At 40.7% G+C, this 19,462-nt stretch overlaps 1 protein-coding gene across 3 annotated transcripts in view; it reads right to left on the bottom strand.

The window, feature by feature from the left end:
• The window catches only part of GRIA2 (glutamate ionotropic receptor AMPA type subunit 2), a 149,376-nt gene extending 135,496 nt beyond the window's left edge, over positions 1-13,880 (bottom strand). Inside the window, exons 1-3 of one of the 3 annotated variants that reach the window (XM_072773767.1) lie at positions 13,739-13,880; positions 12,897-13,145; positions 12,220-12,360 (exon numbers count right to left, since the gene is read on the bottom strand). In XM_072773767.1, the coding sequence (XP_072629868.1) occupies positions 12,220-12,360; positions 12,897-12,984 (229 nt within the window). In that variant the 5' untranslated portion in view covers positions 12,985-13,145; positions 13,739-13,880. Of the gene's footprint in view, positions 1-12,219; positions 12,361-12,896; positions 13,445-13,738 lie in introns of those variants that run through there. The other 2 variants (XM_072773768.1, XM_072773766.1) reach the window with 2 other exon arrangements.
• Positions 13,881-19,462: the final 5,582 nt, after the last annotated feature.

The following is a 19,462-nucleotide window of genomic DNA, read 5'->3' as shown; positions in this document are numbered from 1 at the left end:
GCCAAGTATATGTAACTAACATACACAAAGGGGGATTGAAACCACTAAAATTAGCAATTAATCGCTGTATTATATTGGACAACTATTGTCATTTAAATTTGACAGTTATATTATGAGGCAGGTATCATAATGACTCTCATTTTACAGAAGAAGAAACATGATTCGAAAGTTTAGCTGATATATATAGAGTCACATAACTGGTAAATGTTGGAGCCATAATTTCAAACCCATATCTGCTCATTTTAAGACACTAGCTTCACTGCCACCTAGAATGGGGAAAGGCTCTGGCCTAGGAAGCAGCGGGCTTGTTTTGCAGGCAGGAGCTCCTCCACAAACCAGCAGTAGCTTGGAACAATTCACTTAATTTGATTTCTTATCTGGAAATCAATATAATAATTCCATTTGTCCTATAAACTTTACATAGCTACTACAGTAGAGACCAAACAGAGCTGCAAGTGTTTTGAAAAGATGAAAGTGAGACATAAATACAAAACAATCAAATACATAAGCTCTCTGAAGGCAAGAATTTTATTCTCCTTCATTGCTGTGAGCCTGCTGTTTGGTTTCCAGTAAAGCATTAGGATACGCAGAGGAAGGGATATTTGGATTATTTACGACAAACTAATTAAGGCCATTCATTTTCTCATTTAAGCCCCCCAATAATATCAGGCGTGAGAAGGAAACAGCTTCATTCTACAAAGAGCAAAACATGCTTCGTATCATAAAGCTATTGATCATATTCAAACCCGTTTGCCTGACTTCAAAGCCTCTGTTCTCTTGACCGCTTTTAATTTAAATAAATATAGTGTAATTAATTAAGTGAAATAAAACATTAGGAATCTATAGTGTGCACAGTTCAAAAAAGATATCAAACAATATCTTAATTACGTGCTAGAAAGATCTACCAGGGACAAAAGAGTGCCAAGTTGCTGATATCCTAAATGTAAGTGAAAAGCTACAAAGGGAAAGATGTAGTACCACCCGGGTTTCAGCACCTCAGTCTTTAAAAATCATTTTCATAATTTAGTGCACGAAGCATAACTTTAAGTGGCTCATGTGGTTTATTTTGCTAGTCTCGTCTTTGCCACCAAACAACATATGCCCTGCCCTGGTATACACACAGTAGGAACAGGTTCCAACAAGAACCCAGAAATGCAATTTTCTTGATCACCCACCTCTTATATCAATACACGTCAAAACTGCCTAAAGATCCTAACACAGAAAGTAACGGTTAAGAGTTGCCTCATTTTCACGCCACCAGATGCGCCAAACACAGTACACAGTGTGTATGCCTACTGTGTACCTTCCACACAACCTTGTATTGCATGATTCCCTTTTACAAAGGTGGAAACTGAGACTCACCTAGATTACATTTGTCTAATGCCACTCGTCGAACAATAGGACTAGAATTTGGTTCCAGGTTCAGACTCCTAGTCAATGCTATTCTATCATCCATGACATCAAGCTGCAAACTGTGTGCGTTAATGATTAAGATGACAATCCTTGACTTGTCTGTGTTCTAAGTATAAAGATGAAGATTTCTAGTTCTTCCCATCAAAGAACTAAAGCTACATAGTGTCTTGACATTTCCTGTGAATTGTTGCCTGGCTTCCTAAAATTTCAGTAATAACACCAAAATTTTGCAGAAACAAAAAAGCTGGTAAAACAAATAAAGCTATAAATTGTGAAAGTGCTTGGGAATTTTAAAGCTCAATATCTCTATTTCAGATGGAAACTAAAAACAAGATTGGACTTTTTCAATTCCTCACAACACATGAATAAAGAAAAAAACCATGACGTGAGCTGAAATGTATCCTTCCAGAAAAACTAGCAAGGCACACGCCTCTCCTATCACCCCTGGAGATCATCATTTCCAGAATTTTCTTTGCCAAAGGCTTGAGATAAAGGCTTTTTTTTTTTTTTTTTTTTTTTTTAAAGGAAGCCCTTCCTCCTGTGGTTGCTCTACAACTCTAGAGTTGTAGGAGCAATTTCTGTGGTAGCTGGATCATGGAAAACAGTCTCTCTAACATGGAAAACAGTCTCTCTAACAGTAATCCACAATAAATAGCTTACATGAAGCCCTTAAGGAATAAGTTAAAAATGTTCCAAATTAGTATCACTAAAATATATATGACAATATTTTCAAATATATTGACCAAACTGATCTTCCTTATAATCCTTATTCTTTGGATTGAAACTACTCATTGTGCTCTGTATTTCAGTGCCAAAATGTCCTTTAAAATTTTTTTAATGATTTACTTTAATGACAAAAATTATACATTGTTTGTGAACTATCATTCATTTTGTTGAATGTTCTTCTAAGATGCTAACATATTTTTAAATATAACTAGGATTGTTAAAATATTATTTAGGTGTTGAAGAAATCCCAGGATAACACACTAAAAGATAAATTTTTCTGTGTTCTACTGATGAGCCCTATTAGCATTTGTCATGCAGTTGCTCAGTTGCTACAAATGTCTCAGGAACCCAAATAGGAGGTAAAGTTTGTTATGATTCAGCGCACGCCCCTCCTAAATTCAAAGTCTAGTAGGATGTTCCACATTACATATTTTTATCTACAATGTTTTCCAAAACTTTTCAGTCAGTATTTTACCTCATAATTACCAAGCACAAATTTTTTTACAAGCTCAGAAGAATACAGTGTCTAAAACTGGTGTTTTGCATAGAAGCATGAAAGATGCCTCTTTTCCTTCTTGTCTTCCTCTGGAAGTAGCTAATAGTTTCTATTTGTCAAAAGTGATATTAATGTTAGACTTCACTGTTTTGTAGTAGTTCAATGCCAGTGTAGATGAAGACTGACCATACACTTGCAAATTGGGGTACTCCAAGTCAAAGAGAACCTTAACGGAAGAACATTCAGTTCTCAATTCCTACTGCCCTAACTAGTACACCACATTACACTGCCTCTTAGAATTTATCTTGCTTTTCCATGGCCCTCTTCCCACACTTTAAGAAATCTGGCAGTTTTGATTTATAATAAAGAAAAGAAATACTTTCCCCCTGGGCCTGAAGATATTTATTTCAAAATATTTATTCCATTCTATCCTTTTAGTCGTGCATAAGAAATAAAAAACATATGATTAAACTGCTGACATCCTTAACTGCAATGAAATGAACACCAGAGCTAGGGGTATTGCAGAATGAAAACTAAATCTGAAAGAGAATAGGACGGGACTGTAATGTAAAGCCTTAATATCAGCTGCAAAGGCTACAATCTGAGAAAATCTTTTCTTACATCAAATTATGTAACTTGAGTTTCAATTAAAATTATGCTGAAGTTAAAAATAACCGACTAAGGCCAAATTCTCTTAAAAGGATGAAAAATCAGGTAAAACACAGGTAAAATCACTGTATTTTAATATAATTTTGTTCAGTTTATATAACCATATTTCTATCATTCCTTTCAGTATAATTGGGTAATTTGTAAAGTTAAGACCAAAAATATTCGCATTGCAGGAGTATCTCATGAGGGTCACTGAAATTCAAGCAGAGTGAAAGTGTGAGGGGACCATAAAACAAGTGAGTATCATGGGTGCCTGGGTGGTTCAGTGGGTGACGCATCTGACTTTGGCTCAGGTCATGATCTCAGGGTCCTGGGATGAAGCCCTTGCATGGTGTTCTCCACTTAGTGGGGATTCTGCTTGTCCCTCAGCCCCTCTTCTTGTTCATGCCCTTTCTTAAATAAATAAGATCTTTTTTAAAAAGTGAATATCATAGTATTTATCAATGAATTGTACACGAAGGGTTAATAAATTCTGCACAAGTATGATGACTTATTCAAAACCTTTTGAACAAACTAAAATTCAGGCACTCAGTTCAAACCAGTTTGTGCTCATATTTTAAATACTGAAATAGTAAGGAAAAAACATAGGTATCAACAAACCCATACATAAACTACATGACACTATGAAGTAAAATTCTTTATAAGAACAATCTAAATAGTAAAACCATGATGGGTGTGTGTGTCATTTATTTGAGAAATGTGAAAAGATATGAACATGAAAGCAATCTAAGAAAATTCTCTCCTTTTAAATTCCCTTCCTACAACGAACCCTGTATTCTCCCAAATTTATTTGTTCTATCCAGTTGAAGACACTTACAAATGTCAAGGCTCTCAGTTTTAAAACTGGCTTTGACCTTAAGCTACAAATCACTAGGAAACATTTTAAATGATTTTTTCAATATGTTAATTAATTTACAAAAACTAAAAGTCTATAACAAGTTGAGGTATTTCTGCTAAAGCAAATTATCAATAGAATGAAAACAGGACAAAGCTAAATTACTGGAAAATAAATCCTAAAGGTAAACTGCTACAGAAAAAAAAAAAAAAAAAAAGCACGCATATAAAAAAATCACACACATTAGTGCAAATGTTAGAGCAACTAGTCCACAACCATAAACTGTCCATAAACTCCTCATTCTGAGATATCCTTTAAAAGAAAGAAAAGAAAAAAAAAAAAAACCCAAACCCTGTATTTTGGTACTTCAAAAAAAATTGCACTGAAAAATTAACACAGAAAATTGTGATATATTATATTGTGGGCGTAGGGGGAAGACTGACAATTTTGAAGCCATTCAAGGAATACGTACAGTCACATTTTCAGGAAAATCTGAAACTAAAATGGAAGCTGAGCACACCCACTCTCAGGGCCCTTATAATGGAGCCTTGCGTTCTAACCACTAGCACCAACCATGGCTTTGGCATCACTGGAACAGCATTTGTAAATCCTCTTTAAAGGGAATATTCTACTTATCTTCAGCAAATCATTTTAACATATATCAATGTACCATAAGGAATAAAGATGATAACTTTGAACATATCCAGCTTGTAGATGAAAATGAAAAATATCTTACACCTCTATCTAAATAGGATATGAGGCAGACGCCAAGTAAGTTGTTTCTTTTGAACCCAAAATGGATTGGAAAAGCAAAATTCTGACTTTAAAAGATATAATTCTATAATAAGAAAATCTGCTATAATATTAAAGGTGTCTAAATAGACAAATAATCACTAAGTCCCTCAGTGCATTAGGAACTAAGCTAGGATTTGTAAAGGATACAAAGACAACAATGGTATGGTCCTGCCTCCTTGAAGAAGGCCACATTTTCATTACCTAGGTTAATTTTTAGATGATTTCATTCTATCAATTAAAATTATTGAAAATGACAAAATAAATTGAATAGTACTGAAAAATAATAGGTGCCAGATTCGTAATCAACTGCACTGTGAGAACCATTCATCTTTCTTTTCCAAATCAGTAAAATCAGCTTTGAAAAACATTGTGATGTTTGAATTTTTTTTAATTGGGAAGATTTTGAGACTTTAACTTTGAATTCGACAACTAATTACCCTATTGTAGGTAAGAGACCTAGTCATATAAGAGGTTTGGCAATTGTTATTCAAATCACTGGAGAAAAATCTCAGAAATTTTAGCTGAAAATTGCCATAATAAAACAGCTAATATTTTAATCATATCTAGGGAAGCTTCAGTAAAATCCATTTGGGGAAAAAAATACAAGAAAAGGAAATATAATTTATCCAGTAGCTACTACCATCCCAATCAAACGTTTAAATCGAATACAAGAGTTTAGCTGTGTAACGTTTGTTCACTTAAAAAAATCCCTATTTAAATTTAAATTTTATTTCCTGTCATAGCATTTGTTCTGCAAATTATTTCCGTTGACTTTTTTTTCAAAGGGGAGGAGAAAGAGAAGGAAGAGAGGAAGAGGAAGGAAGAAACCATACTCTGAAGACTCAATTATACAGCAATGTATGCTGGAATAATTAGGAAAGAATTGCAGCTTTCCTTGCGATTTCGGGGGTGGGGGGGCATCTAGGAGGTTCAAAAGTTTGTAGTGTTATTGGAAGAGATTATGAGAGGATCTGAGGTCTGAGCATGAATCAGCATTCTACTGTCATAATGTCACAGTGCAATGATCTTATCACTTTAAAGGCTTGATGTGAAACGGAACTGTTCCATATCTCTTGAGTCAGAGGGTTAAGCCTGCAAGACCTCAAAAAGGAATAGCACAGAGATAAATTCTCATTAATATTAAGTTTCTATCATTTCATATAGCATTTTTGTATTTAAATACTTAATTTCTCTTATTGTAAAATAGAATGTCTGATGCGATTCCTGATTTCTGTTTAGAATAATGTATCATTTTCTCAAAATTCTCTTGTAATAAGTGAAGTATGAAAGTTTAACTACAAAAAAAACCCTAGTGACAAATTAGTTATCCTTACATATAAAAAGCTATTTCTTTCTTTTTAACCCCAAATTCAATGTAACAATACACCACCAGATTGTAAGGTACTGTGTTCTGGTACACGTGTCCATGGACCACGTTATTTTTATTTTTGCTTAATAGTATCCAAGTTGATCCAGGTTTTGCGAAATTTTTGCATCTGCTGGTAACTCGAGGTTTTAGAAATTGCCTCAGTAAAAATGGCAAGACATGGTAGCCTAGGCCATCTATAACCACTTACAATCTATACACACAAACATATGCATGCTCACACATATACATACAAATTCGCAGTCACATTCATGCAAAATGCAATATAGGTTTAGCAAACATGCAGTAATTCAGTGAACACAGATATACAATTCCAACAATCCTCAACTAAAATTCAATGATAAGAAATACACCTTAAGAATGATATCTGGAGAAGCAAAGTTAAAAAGCCGAAAAAACACAATTTTAAAATTCTCTCATTTCTAAGAGCATTTATAATCAATGTTGTCTCTGGATGCCTTTATTAATTATTTATTATTATTATTATTAATCAATTTTACAAGGATATTCAAGATAATCTATATAAATTCAAAGGCACTCTGTTTAGAAGGCCTTGGAGTTCTTTTTCAAACAGCAGGTTAAGTGAAGTTTTTCAAAGTAAATGCCCTTTATATATTTTTTCAATTTCTCTAAATAAATGTGTTTACAATGTCTCAAAAGGTATTTAGTGTGCGCAACAGTTTTATGAAAGAACAATACTTTCTCCAACATCCCCATCTGCTGGCTTAGAGAAAAAGTAGATTTTTATCTGCTATTTCTTTAAATATTTTTATAGTTTTATAGAATTGAAATATAAAATTATTATTTTAAAATTGACAGCGATTTGTCAAAGTCATTCATAGAAAAATAGACAAGATTCTGAAGAGGAATTTTAATCTTTAAAAGTTTTCATTCTAAAGCCTTATGGGATCCAATACTCATATTTGTAGCTGCTTTAGACAGTTTTATTTTAAAGAAATTTTGGTAATGATCACAGAATCAGTCTATTACATTTTTGGAAAATGTAAAGATGTTTAGTATTTTCCTAAAATTTGCGGGTTTTTCAACTATATATATACAATATGCAGTGCGTACACATATGACAAAATCAAATTTATTATTTTCAAAAAAAATTGAAATACTGTAATACATTGCTTTTGTAGGAGAACTATTAGAATACATTCACATCCTCATACTAAGGTTCTTAGACCTAAGGCCGTTATGGCCAGTGCATACTGGAGGCCTCAAGGTCTATAAGACGTTGAAAGCTACTCAGAAGAGCGCAGAAGGAAAAGGTTAAAAACAAAGTAACTCCTATGAGAAGAGTATTCATTTATTCTCTGACAACCAGAAGGCACTCAATAAATATTGAAAGAAGAAAGGAAGGGAGGAGGCAGACAGGAATGGAAGGAAGGAGGGAGGGGGGAAGGAAGGAAGGAGGGAAGGAGGGAAGGAAGGAAGGAAGGAAGGAAGGAAGGAAGGGAAGAAGGGAGGAGGAGGGAAAGAAGGGAGGGAGGAAGAGGGAAAGAAGGGAAGGAGGAGGGAGAGACGAATGGAAGGAAGGAGGGAGGGGGAGGGAAAGAAGGGAGGAGGAGGAAAGGAAGGGAAGAAGGCGGAGGGAGAGAGGAATGGAAGGAAGGAGGGAGGGGGAAGGAAGGGCGGGCAGGAAAGAAGGAAGGGTGGAGAAGGAAAGGAAGGGAAGAAGGGAGGAGGGAGAGAGGAATGGAAGGAAGGGGGAAAGAAGGGAAGAGGAGGGAAGGAAGGAAGGGAGGAGGAGGGAAGGAAGGGAAGAAGGGAGAAGATAGAGAGGAATGGAAGGAAGGAGGGAGGGGGAAGGAAGGGAGGGAGAAGGGAGGGAAGGAGGAAGGAAGGGAGGAGGGAAGGAAGAGAAGAAGGGAGGGAGAGAGTAATGGAAGGAGGGAGGGGGAAGGAAGGAAGGGAGGAGGAGGGAAGGAAAGGAAGAAGGGAGGAGGGAGAGGAGAAAGAAGGGAGGAGGAGGGAAAGAAGGGAGGGAAGGAAGGGAAGAAGGGAGGAGGGAAAGAAGAATAGAAGGAAGGAGGGAGGGGGAAGGAAGGAAGGGAGGGGAGGAAGAGGAGGAGGAAAGGAAGGGAAGAAGGGGCAGGGAGAGAGGAATGGAAGGAAGGAGGGAGGGGGAAGAAGGAAGGGCGGAGAAGGAAAGGAAGGGAAGAAAGGAGGAGGGAGAGAGGAATGGAAGGAAGGAGGGGGCAAAGAAGGGAAGAGGAGGGAAAGAAGGAAGGGATGGAGGAGGGAAGGAAGGGAAGAATGGAGAAGATAGAGAGGAATGGAAGGAAGGAGGGAGGGGGGAAGGAAGGGATGAGGGAAGGAAGGGAGGAGGGACGGAGAATTTTTTGAAGCCCATCTCTAGTCTGAACTGTTAAATACATCAGATGCTAGTCTTTTTTTTTTTTTTTCTGGTTTTATGGTTTGAATTTTCTCATATTAAAGGCTTATGTTTTAACAGCTTTCAGGGAAAAAAAAATTGTACTACCTCTAGCTAAGAAGAAAGAGGAAAGGAAGGGGGGGGAGGATGGAGGGGAGTGAGAGAGAAAGAAAGAAAGAATTGGAAATTTGTCTTCATTTCCTCAGGTACCCATGGAAACAAATGGGAACAAACAGGTACTTTCCTTATCCCACTGTGACTGTGAAAGGGAAAGACGTGGGAGCTTGGTGCCCTGCACATTTTACCCAGTTAACAATATAATGACTTCATTCCATTTGCATAACCTTAACCATTTGGTGGACAGTGCTGGATCCTTAAATCAGCGTCAACCTAAACATTTCCAAATAAGTTCCTTTATCTCAGGAACAAAATTAAATTAGTGAACTTTTCTATCTTGAAATTGTATTATTAAGTTATAAAACTCCACTTTCTTGATGCACACATTTAACCCTATGGGATTTTTACCGTTTAACTAGGTGAAACAACAAGCTACTTTATGAAAATTGATGGATGATACATACTTTAAGAATGGAGTTAAAGAAAAAAAATACCTTAGATTTCTGGAGGAAATTAGAGAAAGTCATTTTGGTTTTAACTATCAACATATTTGCTGCTGCTGCTTCCACTTCCTATAGTAAAGAATAGTGGACTCTCCTGACGGAAAAGGCAAGCACTGGAGAAAAACCCTGAGCAGGATTAAAATGATCAAGCCTCATCTTGACAAATTTGATTATAGAGGTTTCCATTCATTTCTTGACTACTGACTTCACGATTGTAGCTTACGTGAACATAAAGAGTTAAACTAATTTCACAGTTTTCTCTTGCCCTTGGCAAAACAAAAAGAGATGAAGAAGGATACAACACTCCAATTCATTTTACAAGCTCTAGATTGTGAAATTCCTAAGGGAATGAAGAAACTGAGTCACAAATGTTATTTGTTCAGTCACTGAGTCAACGTCAACTCCAGAAAATTCTATCCTATGTGTCTCTTTTGTATAACAATGTCTCATTAGTTCTCTTTAGCAATCAGTAAGATTACTTATACCATGGCAGTGGCACATGCCAAACTTAAAAAGGCATTCAGTTGCTCACCACAATTTGATTTAGTCTTGGAATAATGACCCATGGAAGAGTAATTTTAGGATCTGGAGACATGCACTCAGCTTCATTTTCTGAGGGGGAAAAAAAAAATCTGTACCAAATCAAGATTTGGCTTTCCCCGTTTCTCAGAAGTGCGATCAAATGAAATTGTGCATTTATGTTTTCGATGAACTTCATGTGCTATGGGTGGAAATTCATGGAATTATATAGTGTCCTAATATATATATATTTTTTTCTGTCCGCAAATCTTATTTCAATAAAATCTATAATAAAAATAAATCTATTCAAAAATATTGACACTGAGGACCTAAGCCAGTCACCTAACCTAAACCAAAAACAATCTTTAATCTTAACAAAGCCCCAACACAGTCCAAACTCTCCTGGAATAAAGAAATATTCATTTCATGCAGTGGACATCGCTGTCATTTTCTCAATCAAGCCCTCCCGTTATTTTCACCAATGACTGAACTTCTCAAACACTGACCATTTTTTCTTTTCTTTTTTTTTTTTTTTTAAACACTGACCATTTTCAAAAGCGTACCCTGTCCATTAACTCTCACACGGTTTTAAAAATCTACATTCTCCGAATAATCACAGTCTGGCCTTGGTCTCAGTACTTTTCAAGCATTTGCACAGTGAACAGACAGTAGATACTTAGCACAGGTGTATGTTAAATTCATAATTCAGGGAAAAAATAGAAATAGGATGTCAAATCAAGTAACATAAATCTGTAGGGTAATGGGTCAAGTAGAAAAACTTGCAATCATTAAACTACCGCGGCTTCTCTATATGTATCCCTGTACTGAAAATTTTCAAGATATTGTTCATGTTCTTCTACGGAGATTTTGGGTTTTTAAAGCTGCAAATCCGCTTTAAGTCTCCCTCCGGGTCTCTCTCTGCCTCTCAATCTCTCCCTGCACCCCCGCCCCTTTCGGCGTCTTTTCTCATTTGATCTCAACATTTGAAGAAAATCCACAGCACTGAAACCTTCCCAAATGGGTTCTTTATAAACAATCGGACGGTAGGCACCTCGCGTGACCCTGATCATGTCCCTGTTCTGTCCGTAAACGGGAATTGCTCCATTTCTTCCTCCGAGCGGTGGTCGTTTCTTTTTCTTTTTCTCTTTTTTTTCTTTTTTAAAGATTTTATTCATTTATTCATGAGAGAAACAGGGAGAGAGAGAGAGAGAGAGCGCGAGGCAGAGACCCAGGCAGAGGAAGAGGCAGGCTCCAGGCAGGGAGCCCGACGCGGGACTCGATCCCGGGACCCCGGGGTCACGCGCTGGGCCGGAGGCAGGCGCTCAACCGCTGAGCCCCCAGGGGTCCCCGGGGTGGCAGTTTCAAAGGGAGCCCCGAAGCTCCCGATACGGTGGCCGAGCTACCCGCACCCGATGTGGGCGAGCAGGCTGCCCGAGGGGAACACCGCCCGAGCTCGGGACAGCGGAGCCCACGTGCTGGGCCGTGTGAGCCCCCACCCCGTGCCCCCCAGCTGTGGACTGAGCACCGGGCACGTCAGGGCAGCGAAGCCTGGCGGGTCCCGGGGTCCCGGGGTCCGGCGGGGCGGGGGGGGGGGCGGCAGGTGCAGGGAAGGGGGCGGGGGCGGGCCCCTCGGTGAACCTTCTAGACCCCGATCGCCCGGATCCCGGGGCCGCGCCTGCAGCCGGGCCCAGCGCCGTCGCGCGCCCCGGGGCCCCGAGCGCAGGAGGCGTCGCCGGCGGGGCCACCGCAGGCACGAAAATGGGAGGTCGGCGACTTGCCGGGTCTCCGGGGGGGCTCCCCGGCGCTCGGGCCTCCCCCGCCCGCCGCCCCGCCGGGAGCCCCGGGCCTGCGTCAGCCCCGCTCCCCGCGCGCGCCCCTCGGTGGGCCTTACGTAACCGCCCGCACCCCGCTCCGCGCCCCCGCGACACCTCGTCCGGTCCAAGCGGGCGACCGGGGCCCGCGGGTTCGAACCCCGGGGCGGGCTGGGGCGCGGGCGCGGGCGCGGGCGGTCCACCGTGGGTCCCTCCGGCAGCCCCGCCGCGCGCCCCGGGGCCCCAACGTGCTCCCTGCGGTCAGGGTGCTGGGGGGGGGGCTTCTCCAGAAGCCTGGAGACGAGCTGGGGGCCCCGCCAGCTCCAGCTCCAGCCCAGCTCCAGCCCCCACCCCACCACCCTAGTGCGCACACTCTTCGACGCCTTTTGCTCCCTCTTCCTTCCCCCCCCCCCGCGCCAGCGGGGGTCCCCGAGATTGCAGCCACTTTCTCCCTGCGCCGTCACACGCACGCGCGTGTGCAGCCGCTCACACCCACACACACGCACCGCCCGGCCCTCGCGGGCGCTCCGCGGGCAGCATCCGAAAGACATGAATATTCATTACTTACAAGCGTTGGTGACTGCGAAGCTGTTGGCCACCTCCAAATTGTCGATGTGGGGAGTCAGCCTGAACTCCGAAGTGGAAAACTGAACCATCCCTACCCGAAATGCACTGTATTCCTGGTCGGCGCCCCTGGGAAACAGCCCCCCTGCGGAGAACAAGCACCAAGCAGAGGGGTGTCAGCGCCGGGAAGGAGCCGGGGAGCCCGGCGGCCCGGAGGCGCTCGCCCCCGCGCACAGGCCGGACGAGCCCATCGACCGACCCGGGCAGCCGCCAGCTCGGCTCCAAACGGTAGCCAAGGGGTCAGGGCAGAGGCGCGAGCCCGGGGCCGGGCAGGGGGCCAGAAACCTCAGCCTCTGCCGGTGACCACCGGCTTGGCGTTCAGACCCCCCACCACCCCCCCAAACCCCGAGGATCCCAACCGACAGGAGCAGGTCAAGGCAAAATTAATAAAATGTGGGGACCCGACACGAGAACACCGTTCCCTCTACCGTATCAAAGCCCCAGCCGGTTCCCCCTTCGCTGCATGCTAAGAAAAACATGTATATTCTAGGCGGTTTAAATCTGGAATGCAGTCAAGGTATGACATAAGTCTACATGACATGAATTAATTTGTCCACCGTGAACAAAGATTACCACCCAATTAGGCACAATTCAAAAAGCAGAGCACAAAAGGGTACCTACCTATCTGTATGCTGTTAGAAGAGACACCAAAAATCAGTCCCCATAAAACAGGAGAAAGGAGGACAGATATATGCATAATCTTTTGCATTTCCAAGAAAAGTAGAGCATCCACAAAATACCCCCTCTTTTTTTCTTTTTCTCTTTCCTTTTCCTTTTCCTTTTCCTCCTCTTCCTTCCTTGGCGGTTTTCCTCGGCAAATTAGATCCTCTGCATTTTGAGACAGCAATTTAGCACCAAGCTGCTAAAAACCTGAAGTGGAGGCAGAAGAATTGCTATTTCCCAGGTCCTGCTGGGGGCTGCTGCTGCCGCCCTGCGCCCCGCGCCTGCTCCCGAAGTCCGGAGGACTGGCTGGATGCAGTTTTCAGCGGAGCTGCCGCTGTGGTCCCGGTGTCTTGGAATATTCAGCAGCCTCCCGTGCGCTCACACACACTCACCCTCTCGCGCGCTCCTCTCCCTCTCCCCTCCGTCTCACACACGCGCGCGCGCGCACACACACATACACACACACACACACACACACACGCACGCACGCAAGTCACAGAGGACCAGGCAGTCCCGGGCGCGCGTGCGCGAGTCGAGGCAGGCCGCCGGCGCGCGCGCCCAACCCCTCCCCTGCCCCCTCCCCTCCCCCTCCCCCTCCCCCTCCCCCTCCCGCACCCCCTCCCGCACCCCGCGCCCCGCGCCCGGCTCGGCCCCGGCGGCCTCGCGTGCGCCTCGCTCCCAGCCGGGCACCCGCCGCCCCCGGGCCGGACCTCGGCTCTCGCGAGCGGGGGCGCCTCCCCCGAGCGCCGCTGCCTTTCAGCACCGAGGACAGCGCCCGGCCCCGGCCCCGGCTGCGCTACCTTTGTGCCGCCGCCGCCGCCGCCGCCGCCGAGATGCTCCAGCCTGGACCACACGCCTGCAAAGCTGATTTCCGGCTGCTGTGCAGAAGCCGAACCGCTCCCTGTCGCCGGCGGGGCGCTCTCTCGCCAGGCCCCGCTGTGTTACATTTGATTTTTGTGTGTGTGGTTGTGGTTTTCATTTCCTAGAGCCTGCGAAAAACTCACTCGCCTAGCGATGTAGACGAACGCTTGGACCGTGCGCCTCGCCCGACCCGGCCAGAAAGCGAACAAGGAAAACAAAATACCCATCGAGGAACTGTTCCAGAATCGGGAAGTTTTGCTAAATGTGATGTAGCCAGCATCCAGGGAAAAACAAACAAACACAAAAAAACACAAAAAAAAAACAAAAAAAAAAAACCAAAAACAAAACAAATTATGTCTTTAAAAACTAAAGCCGCACAGGAGGAGATAAAGACTGAATCTTTGAAATACTTTGCAAGGATATCCCATCTTGAGAGTGTCATGGGGCCCTAATGCCAACTCGCAGAGCCAGCTGAGGGCAGGTCCCGCAGACCTCACTGCAGATTCTCTCCTACAGTAAAAACATGTAGACTTGGCTCTGTAGAAGCCCCTTCTTTACTGAAAGCAGAAGACTGCGTTTCAAGGAAAGGCTCATAGGAGAACAAGGAGATGAAGTGAGTCTAGAAAGGTCGTTGAGCTGCACGGTCTTTCGCAGGGACGTAGTGAGAAACCAGGTATTCCACCGCGTTTTGGCCCTGAGTTTTGAGAAATCATTGCTCGGAGAAAGTAAGCTAAGTTTTCGTGACTTTAAACCCGAGGGCTTGAGATCACTGCGGAAGAAAGATGAGGTTAGGGATTAAAAGTTTGTGGGAAGGGAGTGGATGGGGAGGATCTAAGACCAGACTTCCCCCTGCGGAATTTATGCACTTCGCGGTGCTTGCCAAGCAGTTGCCTGGGAACGCGCTCTGGCAATTCCTTCTGCTGCTCCCAAAAGTCTTAAGTTTTATGGCTTTTTTGGTTTAAACAAAGAAATAAAAGAAGGTCGAGTACAAGAGACTGTTTCCAGAAGGCAGTAGATTGAAGCCCACGATACTAATAATATTTCAGAATGCCAAGAGAGTTGGCCTGTCATGCTGCCTTCCTGTGCAATTATCACAGGCTCCTCGTTGGCTGTTATTTCATGTTTGCTTCTTAGTCATTCCAGGCCTTGATTTCTCCATTTTAGAAATGAGAAAGATGGGCAAAGTGGCCTCTTGGGCTTTCAGATCCTGTAATTCTGCGATATCCAGTTAGTCTTCCCCTGATTTTGGTTTTAGATATCTATTTATAAACCGGAAATTGAGAATCCATAATCTATTGCTAATCGTAGTTACTACAGGTAAAAATGCTTCCCAATTTTATCACCAAGAATTTATTTTAGTCTGTTGATAAGCAATTCACTATATGTAAGACAGGCCCTGTGAATTAAAATACATTTGGCTTTTTAAAAACTAAATAAGAATAAAAATAGTAAAAGAAATGTAAATAAAAATATATCCAAATTTACCGTGTGAAGAATAATTAAATTAATCTTATCTATTCAATCACTAGTTGTGATGTAAGGCACAAAAAATGATCTGAAATTACTCCCTATTTGAAATATATGATGTATATATAAAAGATATATATATAAGTGAATAAATAATGTCTCACAGCACAGGAAAAAATACATTTCCATCCATTTTCTTTTTTTCGGCATTCATTGTTTTCCGCAAGAACTTCAATTTCATATACAGTAAGTTGGAATGAAAGAAGAGAGAGAGAAGGAGCTTAAATGTGGAGAAGCAATGATACTTAAAGTGTAGATGAATGTAAATTGAATTTTTCCTTAAAAAACTTGTTTCAAAAACTATTTTCATCATAATCTATTTCAAATTCAAAGGCAAAGATGAACTCAAAATGACTGAATTATATTCTATAAAAGCAAACGATATGAAGCAAGAACTTGCTGAATCATAGATCATTTTTCCTAGTAAAAAATGGAAGAACTCAGGGTAAATATTACTGTTTAATGACAAATTATTATTCATATATAGGATAGAAATAAAAACTTCAGTAGGCATTTCCCGTACTTTGAACTGCTATTCTATTACTGTGTCTTACACAATGTAGTTAAGCATGTACATTTTACAACATCCCTGGATACATTTCCTGCAATGTTAGAATCATTATGTTAATATTATCATTTGTGGAATCTTTCTAATTCGCTATAATATTTGTACAGTTTATATTTTTTCAAGGATAGAATACTGTCAATATAAATGTAATGAATTTAAATGGAAGTAAATAGTTATGAAAACGAATGAAGAGTACTAGAATTTATTTTGAATACTTAGAAACTTCTCACCTCATAATATGTCTCAAATTGATCGATAATAAAATCAATTTTGAAAATTTCAAAACTATGAGGTCTACAGTGGAATAGAGTAACGCGCTCAAAGAAATAGAATTTGCTATTTTCTGCCCTCTGCTGTTCAGTTTTGGTAATTATCCATAAGTATTGTTTTCTAAAGCAAGGATAAGTTACATTGAAACATGGAAGGAATAAAAATACTACCGACCCCATCATTTGTTTGCTTGGTTGGTTGTTACTGTTGTTCCTTTATGCATGTGTTTAAACAATTTTTATCATTTAGGCTAGAAATAAGTATTATACGTAAGATTTCAATTTCTGCTTCACTTGATCTTTGCTTCAACATGAGAAACAATAATTTTCCTTTTAAATCTACTTTAAAATGCTTAAGGATACCAAATATATGGTACCCAGTATGCACAGCTTTAATTCTTATTCCATTATAAAAACCTTTGCATAAAGGAAAGGAAAGTCATTGTGAGAAGGAGTGTGATAATTTTTAAATGACTAGTAGAGCAAATTTTAACTGATTTCATTATCAAAAGTGGATTATGAATATCAGTGCCATACCTCCCAGTAACGAAGTCTCATCAAAATAGAGATCATTGTCTTTCTTTCTATTGATCTTCTGGAACTGTGAAAATGTAGGCCACCTGAAATGCTTGGATGCAACTCAATAGTAGGAAAAAGGGTCCATGCTCTTTCAGCAGAAGATGGCAAAGGTTGCAGTACCTGCAGAAGGAACTCTTGTTCCAGACATGAGACCCTATTGCTTGAGACAAACCAAACAAAGAAACAGACAAGAAAACATGAAGATTTTAGTCCATCGGGACTACAAATAGAAATTTCAGTTCCTTAAAAAAAAAAAAAAAAAAAAAAAAAGAAATTTCAGTTCTTAAATTAAGATAAAGAATAATATTAATATTAATAATTATTCCAGAGACAACATTCTTTTCCTTTTTGCAGCAAAATTTTAAATCACCATTTCAATAAGATCAACTACATGACCCAAAACATATACCTAAGTTAAGTAGGCTTTTGTACCTTTCTTTTTCAATGAATTTAGAATGTCCAAAAATGAAAAGAAGTAGTTATTTTCCGGTTAGTTTGTGAGCCTTGATTTTATGGATTTTAATGAATTTTACCCTAATAGCTAACAATCCTGTACCAGGAATGTTTATTGGAAAACAATATTTCAATTCATTCATTCATTCAATAAACTCTAAGGAATTCCAATAATGTTCCAAACACTGTGGTTGACACAGTGGGTAAAAAGATAACCCAACAGAAACTTTTCTCAAGAAATGCCCAGACTTCATTCAAGTAAGCAAATGATTAAGTCCACATGAGAAGGTCAATAAGAAATGAAACAAATAGGCAGATAGTTAAGATAATGTGATAAGGTAAAGAAAAATCTATTAAGCACATTTTATCTTGGAGCTCAGGGAAGGAAAGTTACCAAAGGCTAAAATCTGAACTGAGTCAAGTAGAAATGAGGTAGGTGAACCGGGATGTAGCGAGGAGAACACTTTTTTATTTTAATTAAAAAAAAAAAAAAAAGACCTCTTTAAAAAAAATTTTAAAAAAAGGGGGAGGGGGGGAATCCCTGGGTGGCTCAGCGGTTTGGTGCCTGCCTTTGGCCCAGGGCCTGATCCTGGAGACCCGGGATCGAGTCCCACGTTGGGCTCCGGGCATGGAGCCTGCTTGTGTCTCTGCCTTTCTCTCTCTCTTATGTCTATCATGAATAAGTAAAAAAAAAAAAAAAAAATCTTTATTTTAATTTTCAATTTTATTGAGTAACAGTTATTAACAGTAAATTAAGATCTTTACAGTGTACAATGCAATTACTTGGTATATGTTTACATTGTTAAAGGATTACCCCATCAAGTTAATTAACATATCGATAACTTTGCAGATTTATCCTTTTTTTGTTGTGAGAACATTTAAGTTCCACTCTTAGCACATTTCAATTATACAGTACAGTGTTATTAACTATAATCATCATCTTATACATTAATCTTCAGACCTTGTTTATCTTAAAATTGAATATTTGTATCCCTTTACCAACCTCTCCCTGTTCCCCCCCCGCCCCCCCCGCCCCCCCCCCCCCCCCCCCGTGCTCCAGCCCCAGGCAATCACTTTTCTACTTTATTTCTATGAGTTTGACTTCTTTGGGTTTTTTTTGTTTTGTTTTGTTTTTTGTTTTTTGTTTTAGATTCCACATATCAGTGATACCATACAGTATTTGTCTTTGTCTGGCTTATTCCAATTAGCATAATGCCCTCCAGATTCATCCATATCAAGGTTAAAGAATATTACATTATTACATATATAGCACATTTTTTAATCCATTCACGCAATGACAGATTGCTTCCACACCTTGGCTAGTGTGAATAATGCTGCAATGAACATGGAAGTACTGGTAACTCGTCGAGATGATGGCTTCATTTTTTTTGCATATACACCCAAAGGTGGGATTTCCAGATCATATGGTAGCTCTATTTTTAATTTCTTGAGGAAACTTCATACTGTTTTCTGTAATAGCAGTATCAGTTTACATCCTCACCAACAGTATACAGTTGGTTTTTCCTTTCTCCGAATCCTTACCAGAATTTATCTCTTATCTTTTTAATACTAACCATAACAAAAGGTGAGAGGCAGTATCTAATCATGGTTTTGATCTGCATTTCCTTGATGATTAGTGATATTTAGAACCTCTTCATGTATCAGTTTGTCCCGTTGTACGTCTTCTTTGGAAAAATGTTTATTCAGGTCCTGTGCTCATTTTTTAACCAGATTTTTGGTTTTTGATATTGTGATGAATAAGTTCTGTATGTTTTGGATATTAACCCTTTATCAAATATATGACTTACAAATACCTTCTCCCATTCCATAGGATGCCTTTTCATTTTGTTGATGGTTTCCTTTTGCTGTGCAGAAGCTTTTTCATTAGATGTAGGCCTCCTTATTTATTCTTGCACTTGGTGTCAAAAAAAAAAAAAAAAAAGGGATCCCTGGGTGGCGCAGCGGTTTAGCGCCTGCCTTTGGCCCAGGGCGCGATCCTGGAGACCCGGAATCGAATCCCACATCGGGCTCCCTGCATGGAGCCTGCTTCTCCCTCTGCCTGTGTCTCTGCCTCTCTCTCTCTCTCTGTAATGACTATCATAAATAAAAATTAAAAAAAAAAATCATTGCCAAGACGAATGTCAAGGACCTTACCTTCTGTTTTCTTCTTGGAGATTAATTTTTCAGGTCTTATGTTCACATCTTTAATCCATTTTGAGTGATTTTTGTGTATGGTGTAATATCGGGAACCACTTTCTTTCTCTTGA

This window comes from Canis lupus, chromosome 13 (assembly GCF_048164855.1).
Source record: "Canis lupus baileyi chromosome 13, mCanLup2.hap1, whole genome shotgun sequence".
Taxonomy (NCBI): Eukaryota; Metazoa; Chordata; class Mammalia; order Carnivora; family Canidae; genus Canis; species Canis lupus.
This window is presented reverse-complemented; position numbering and strand designations above follow the sequence as displayed.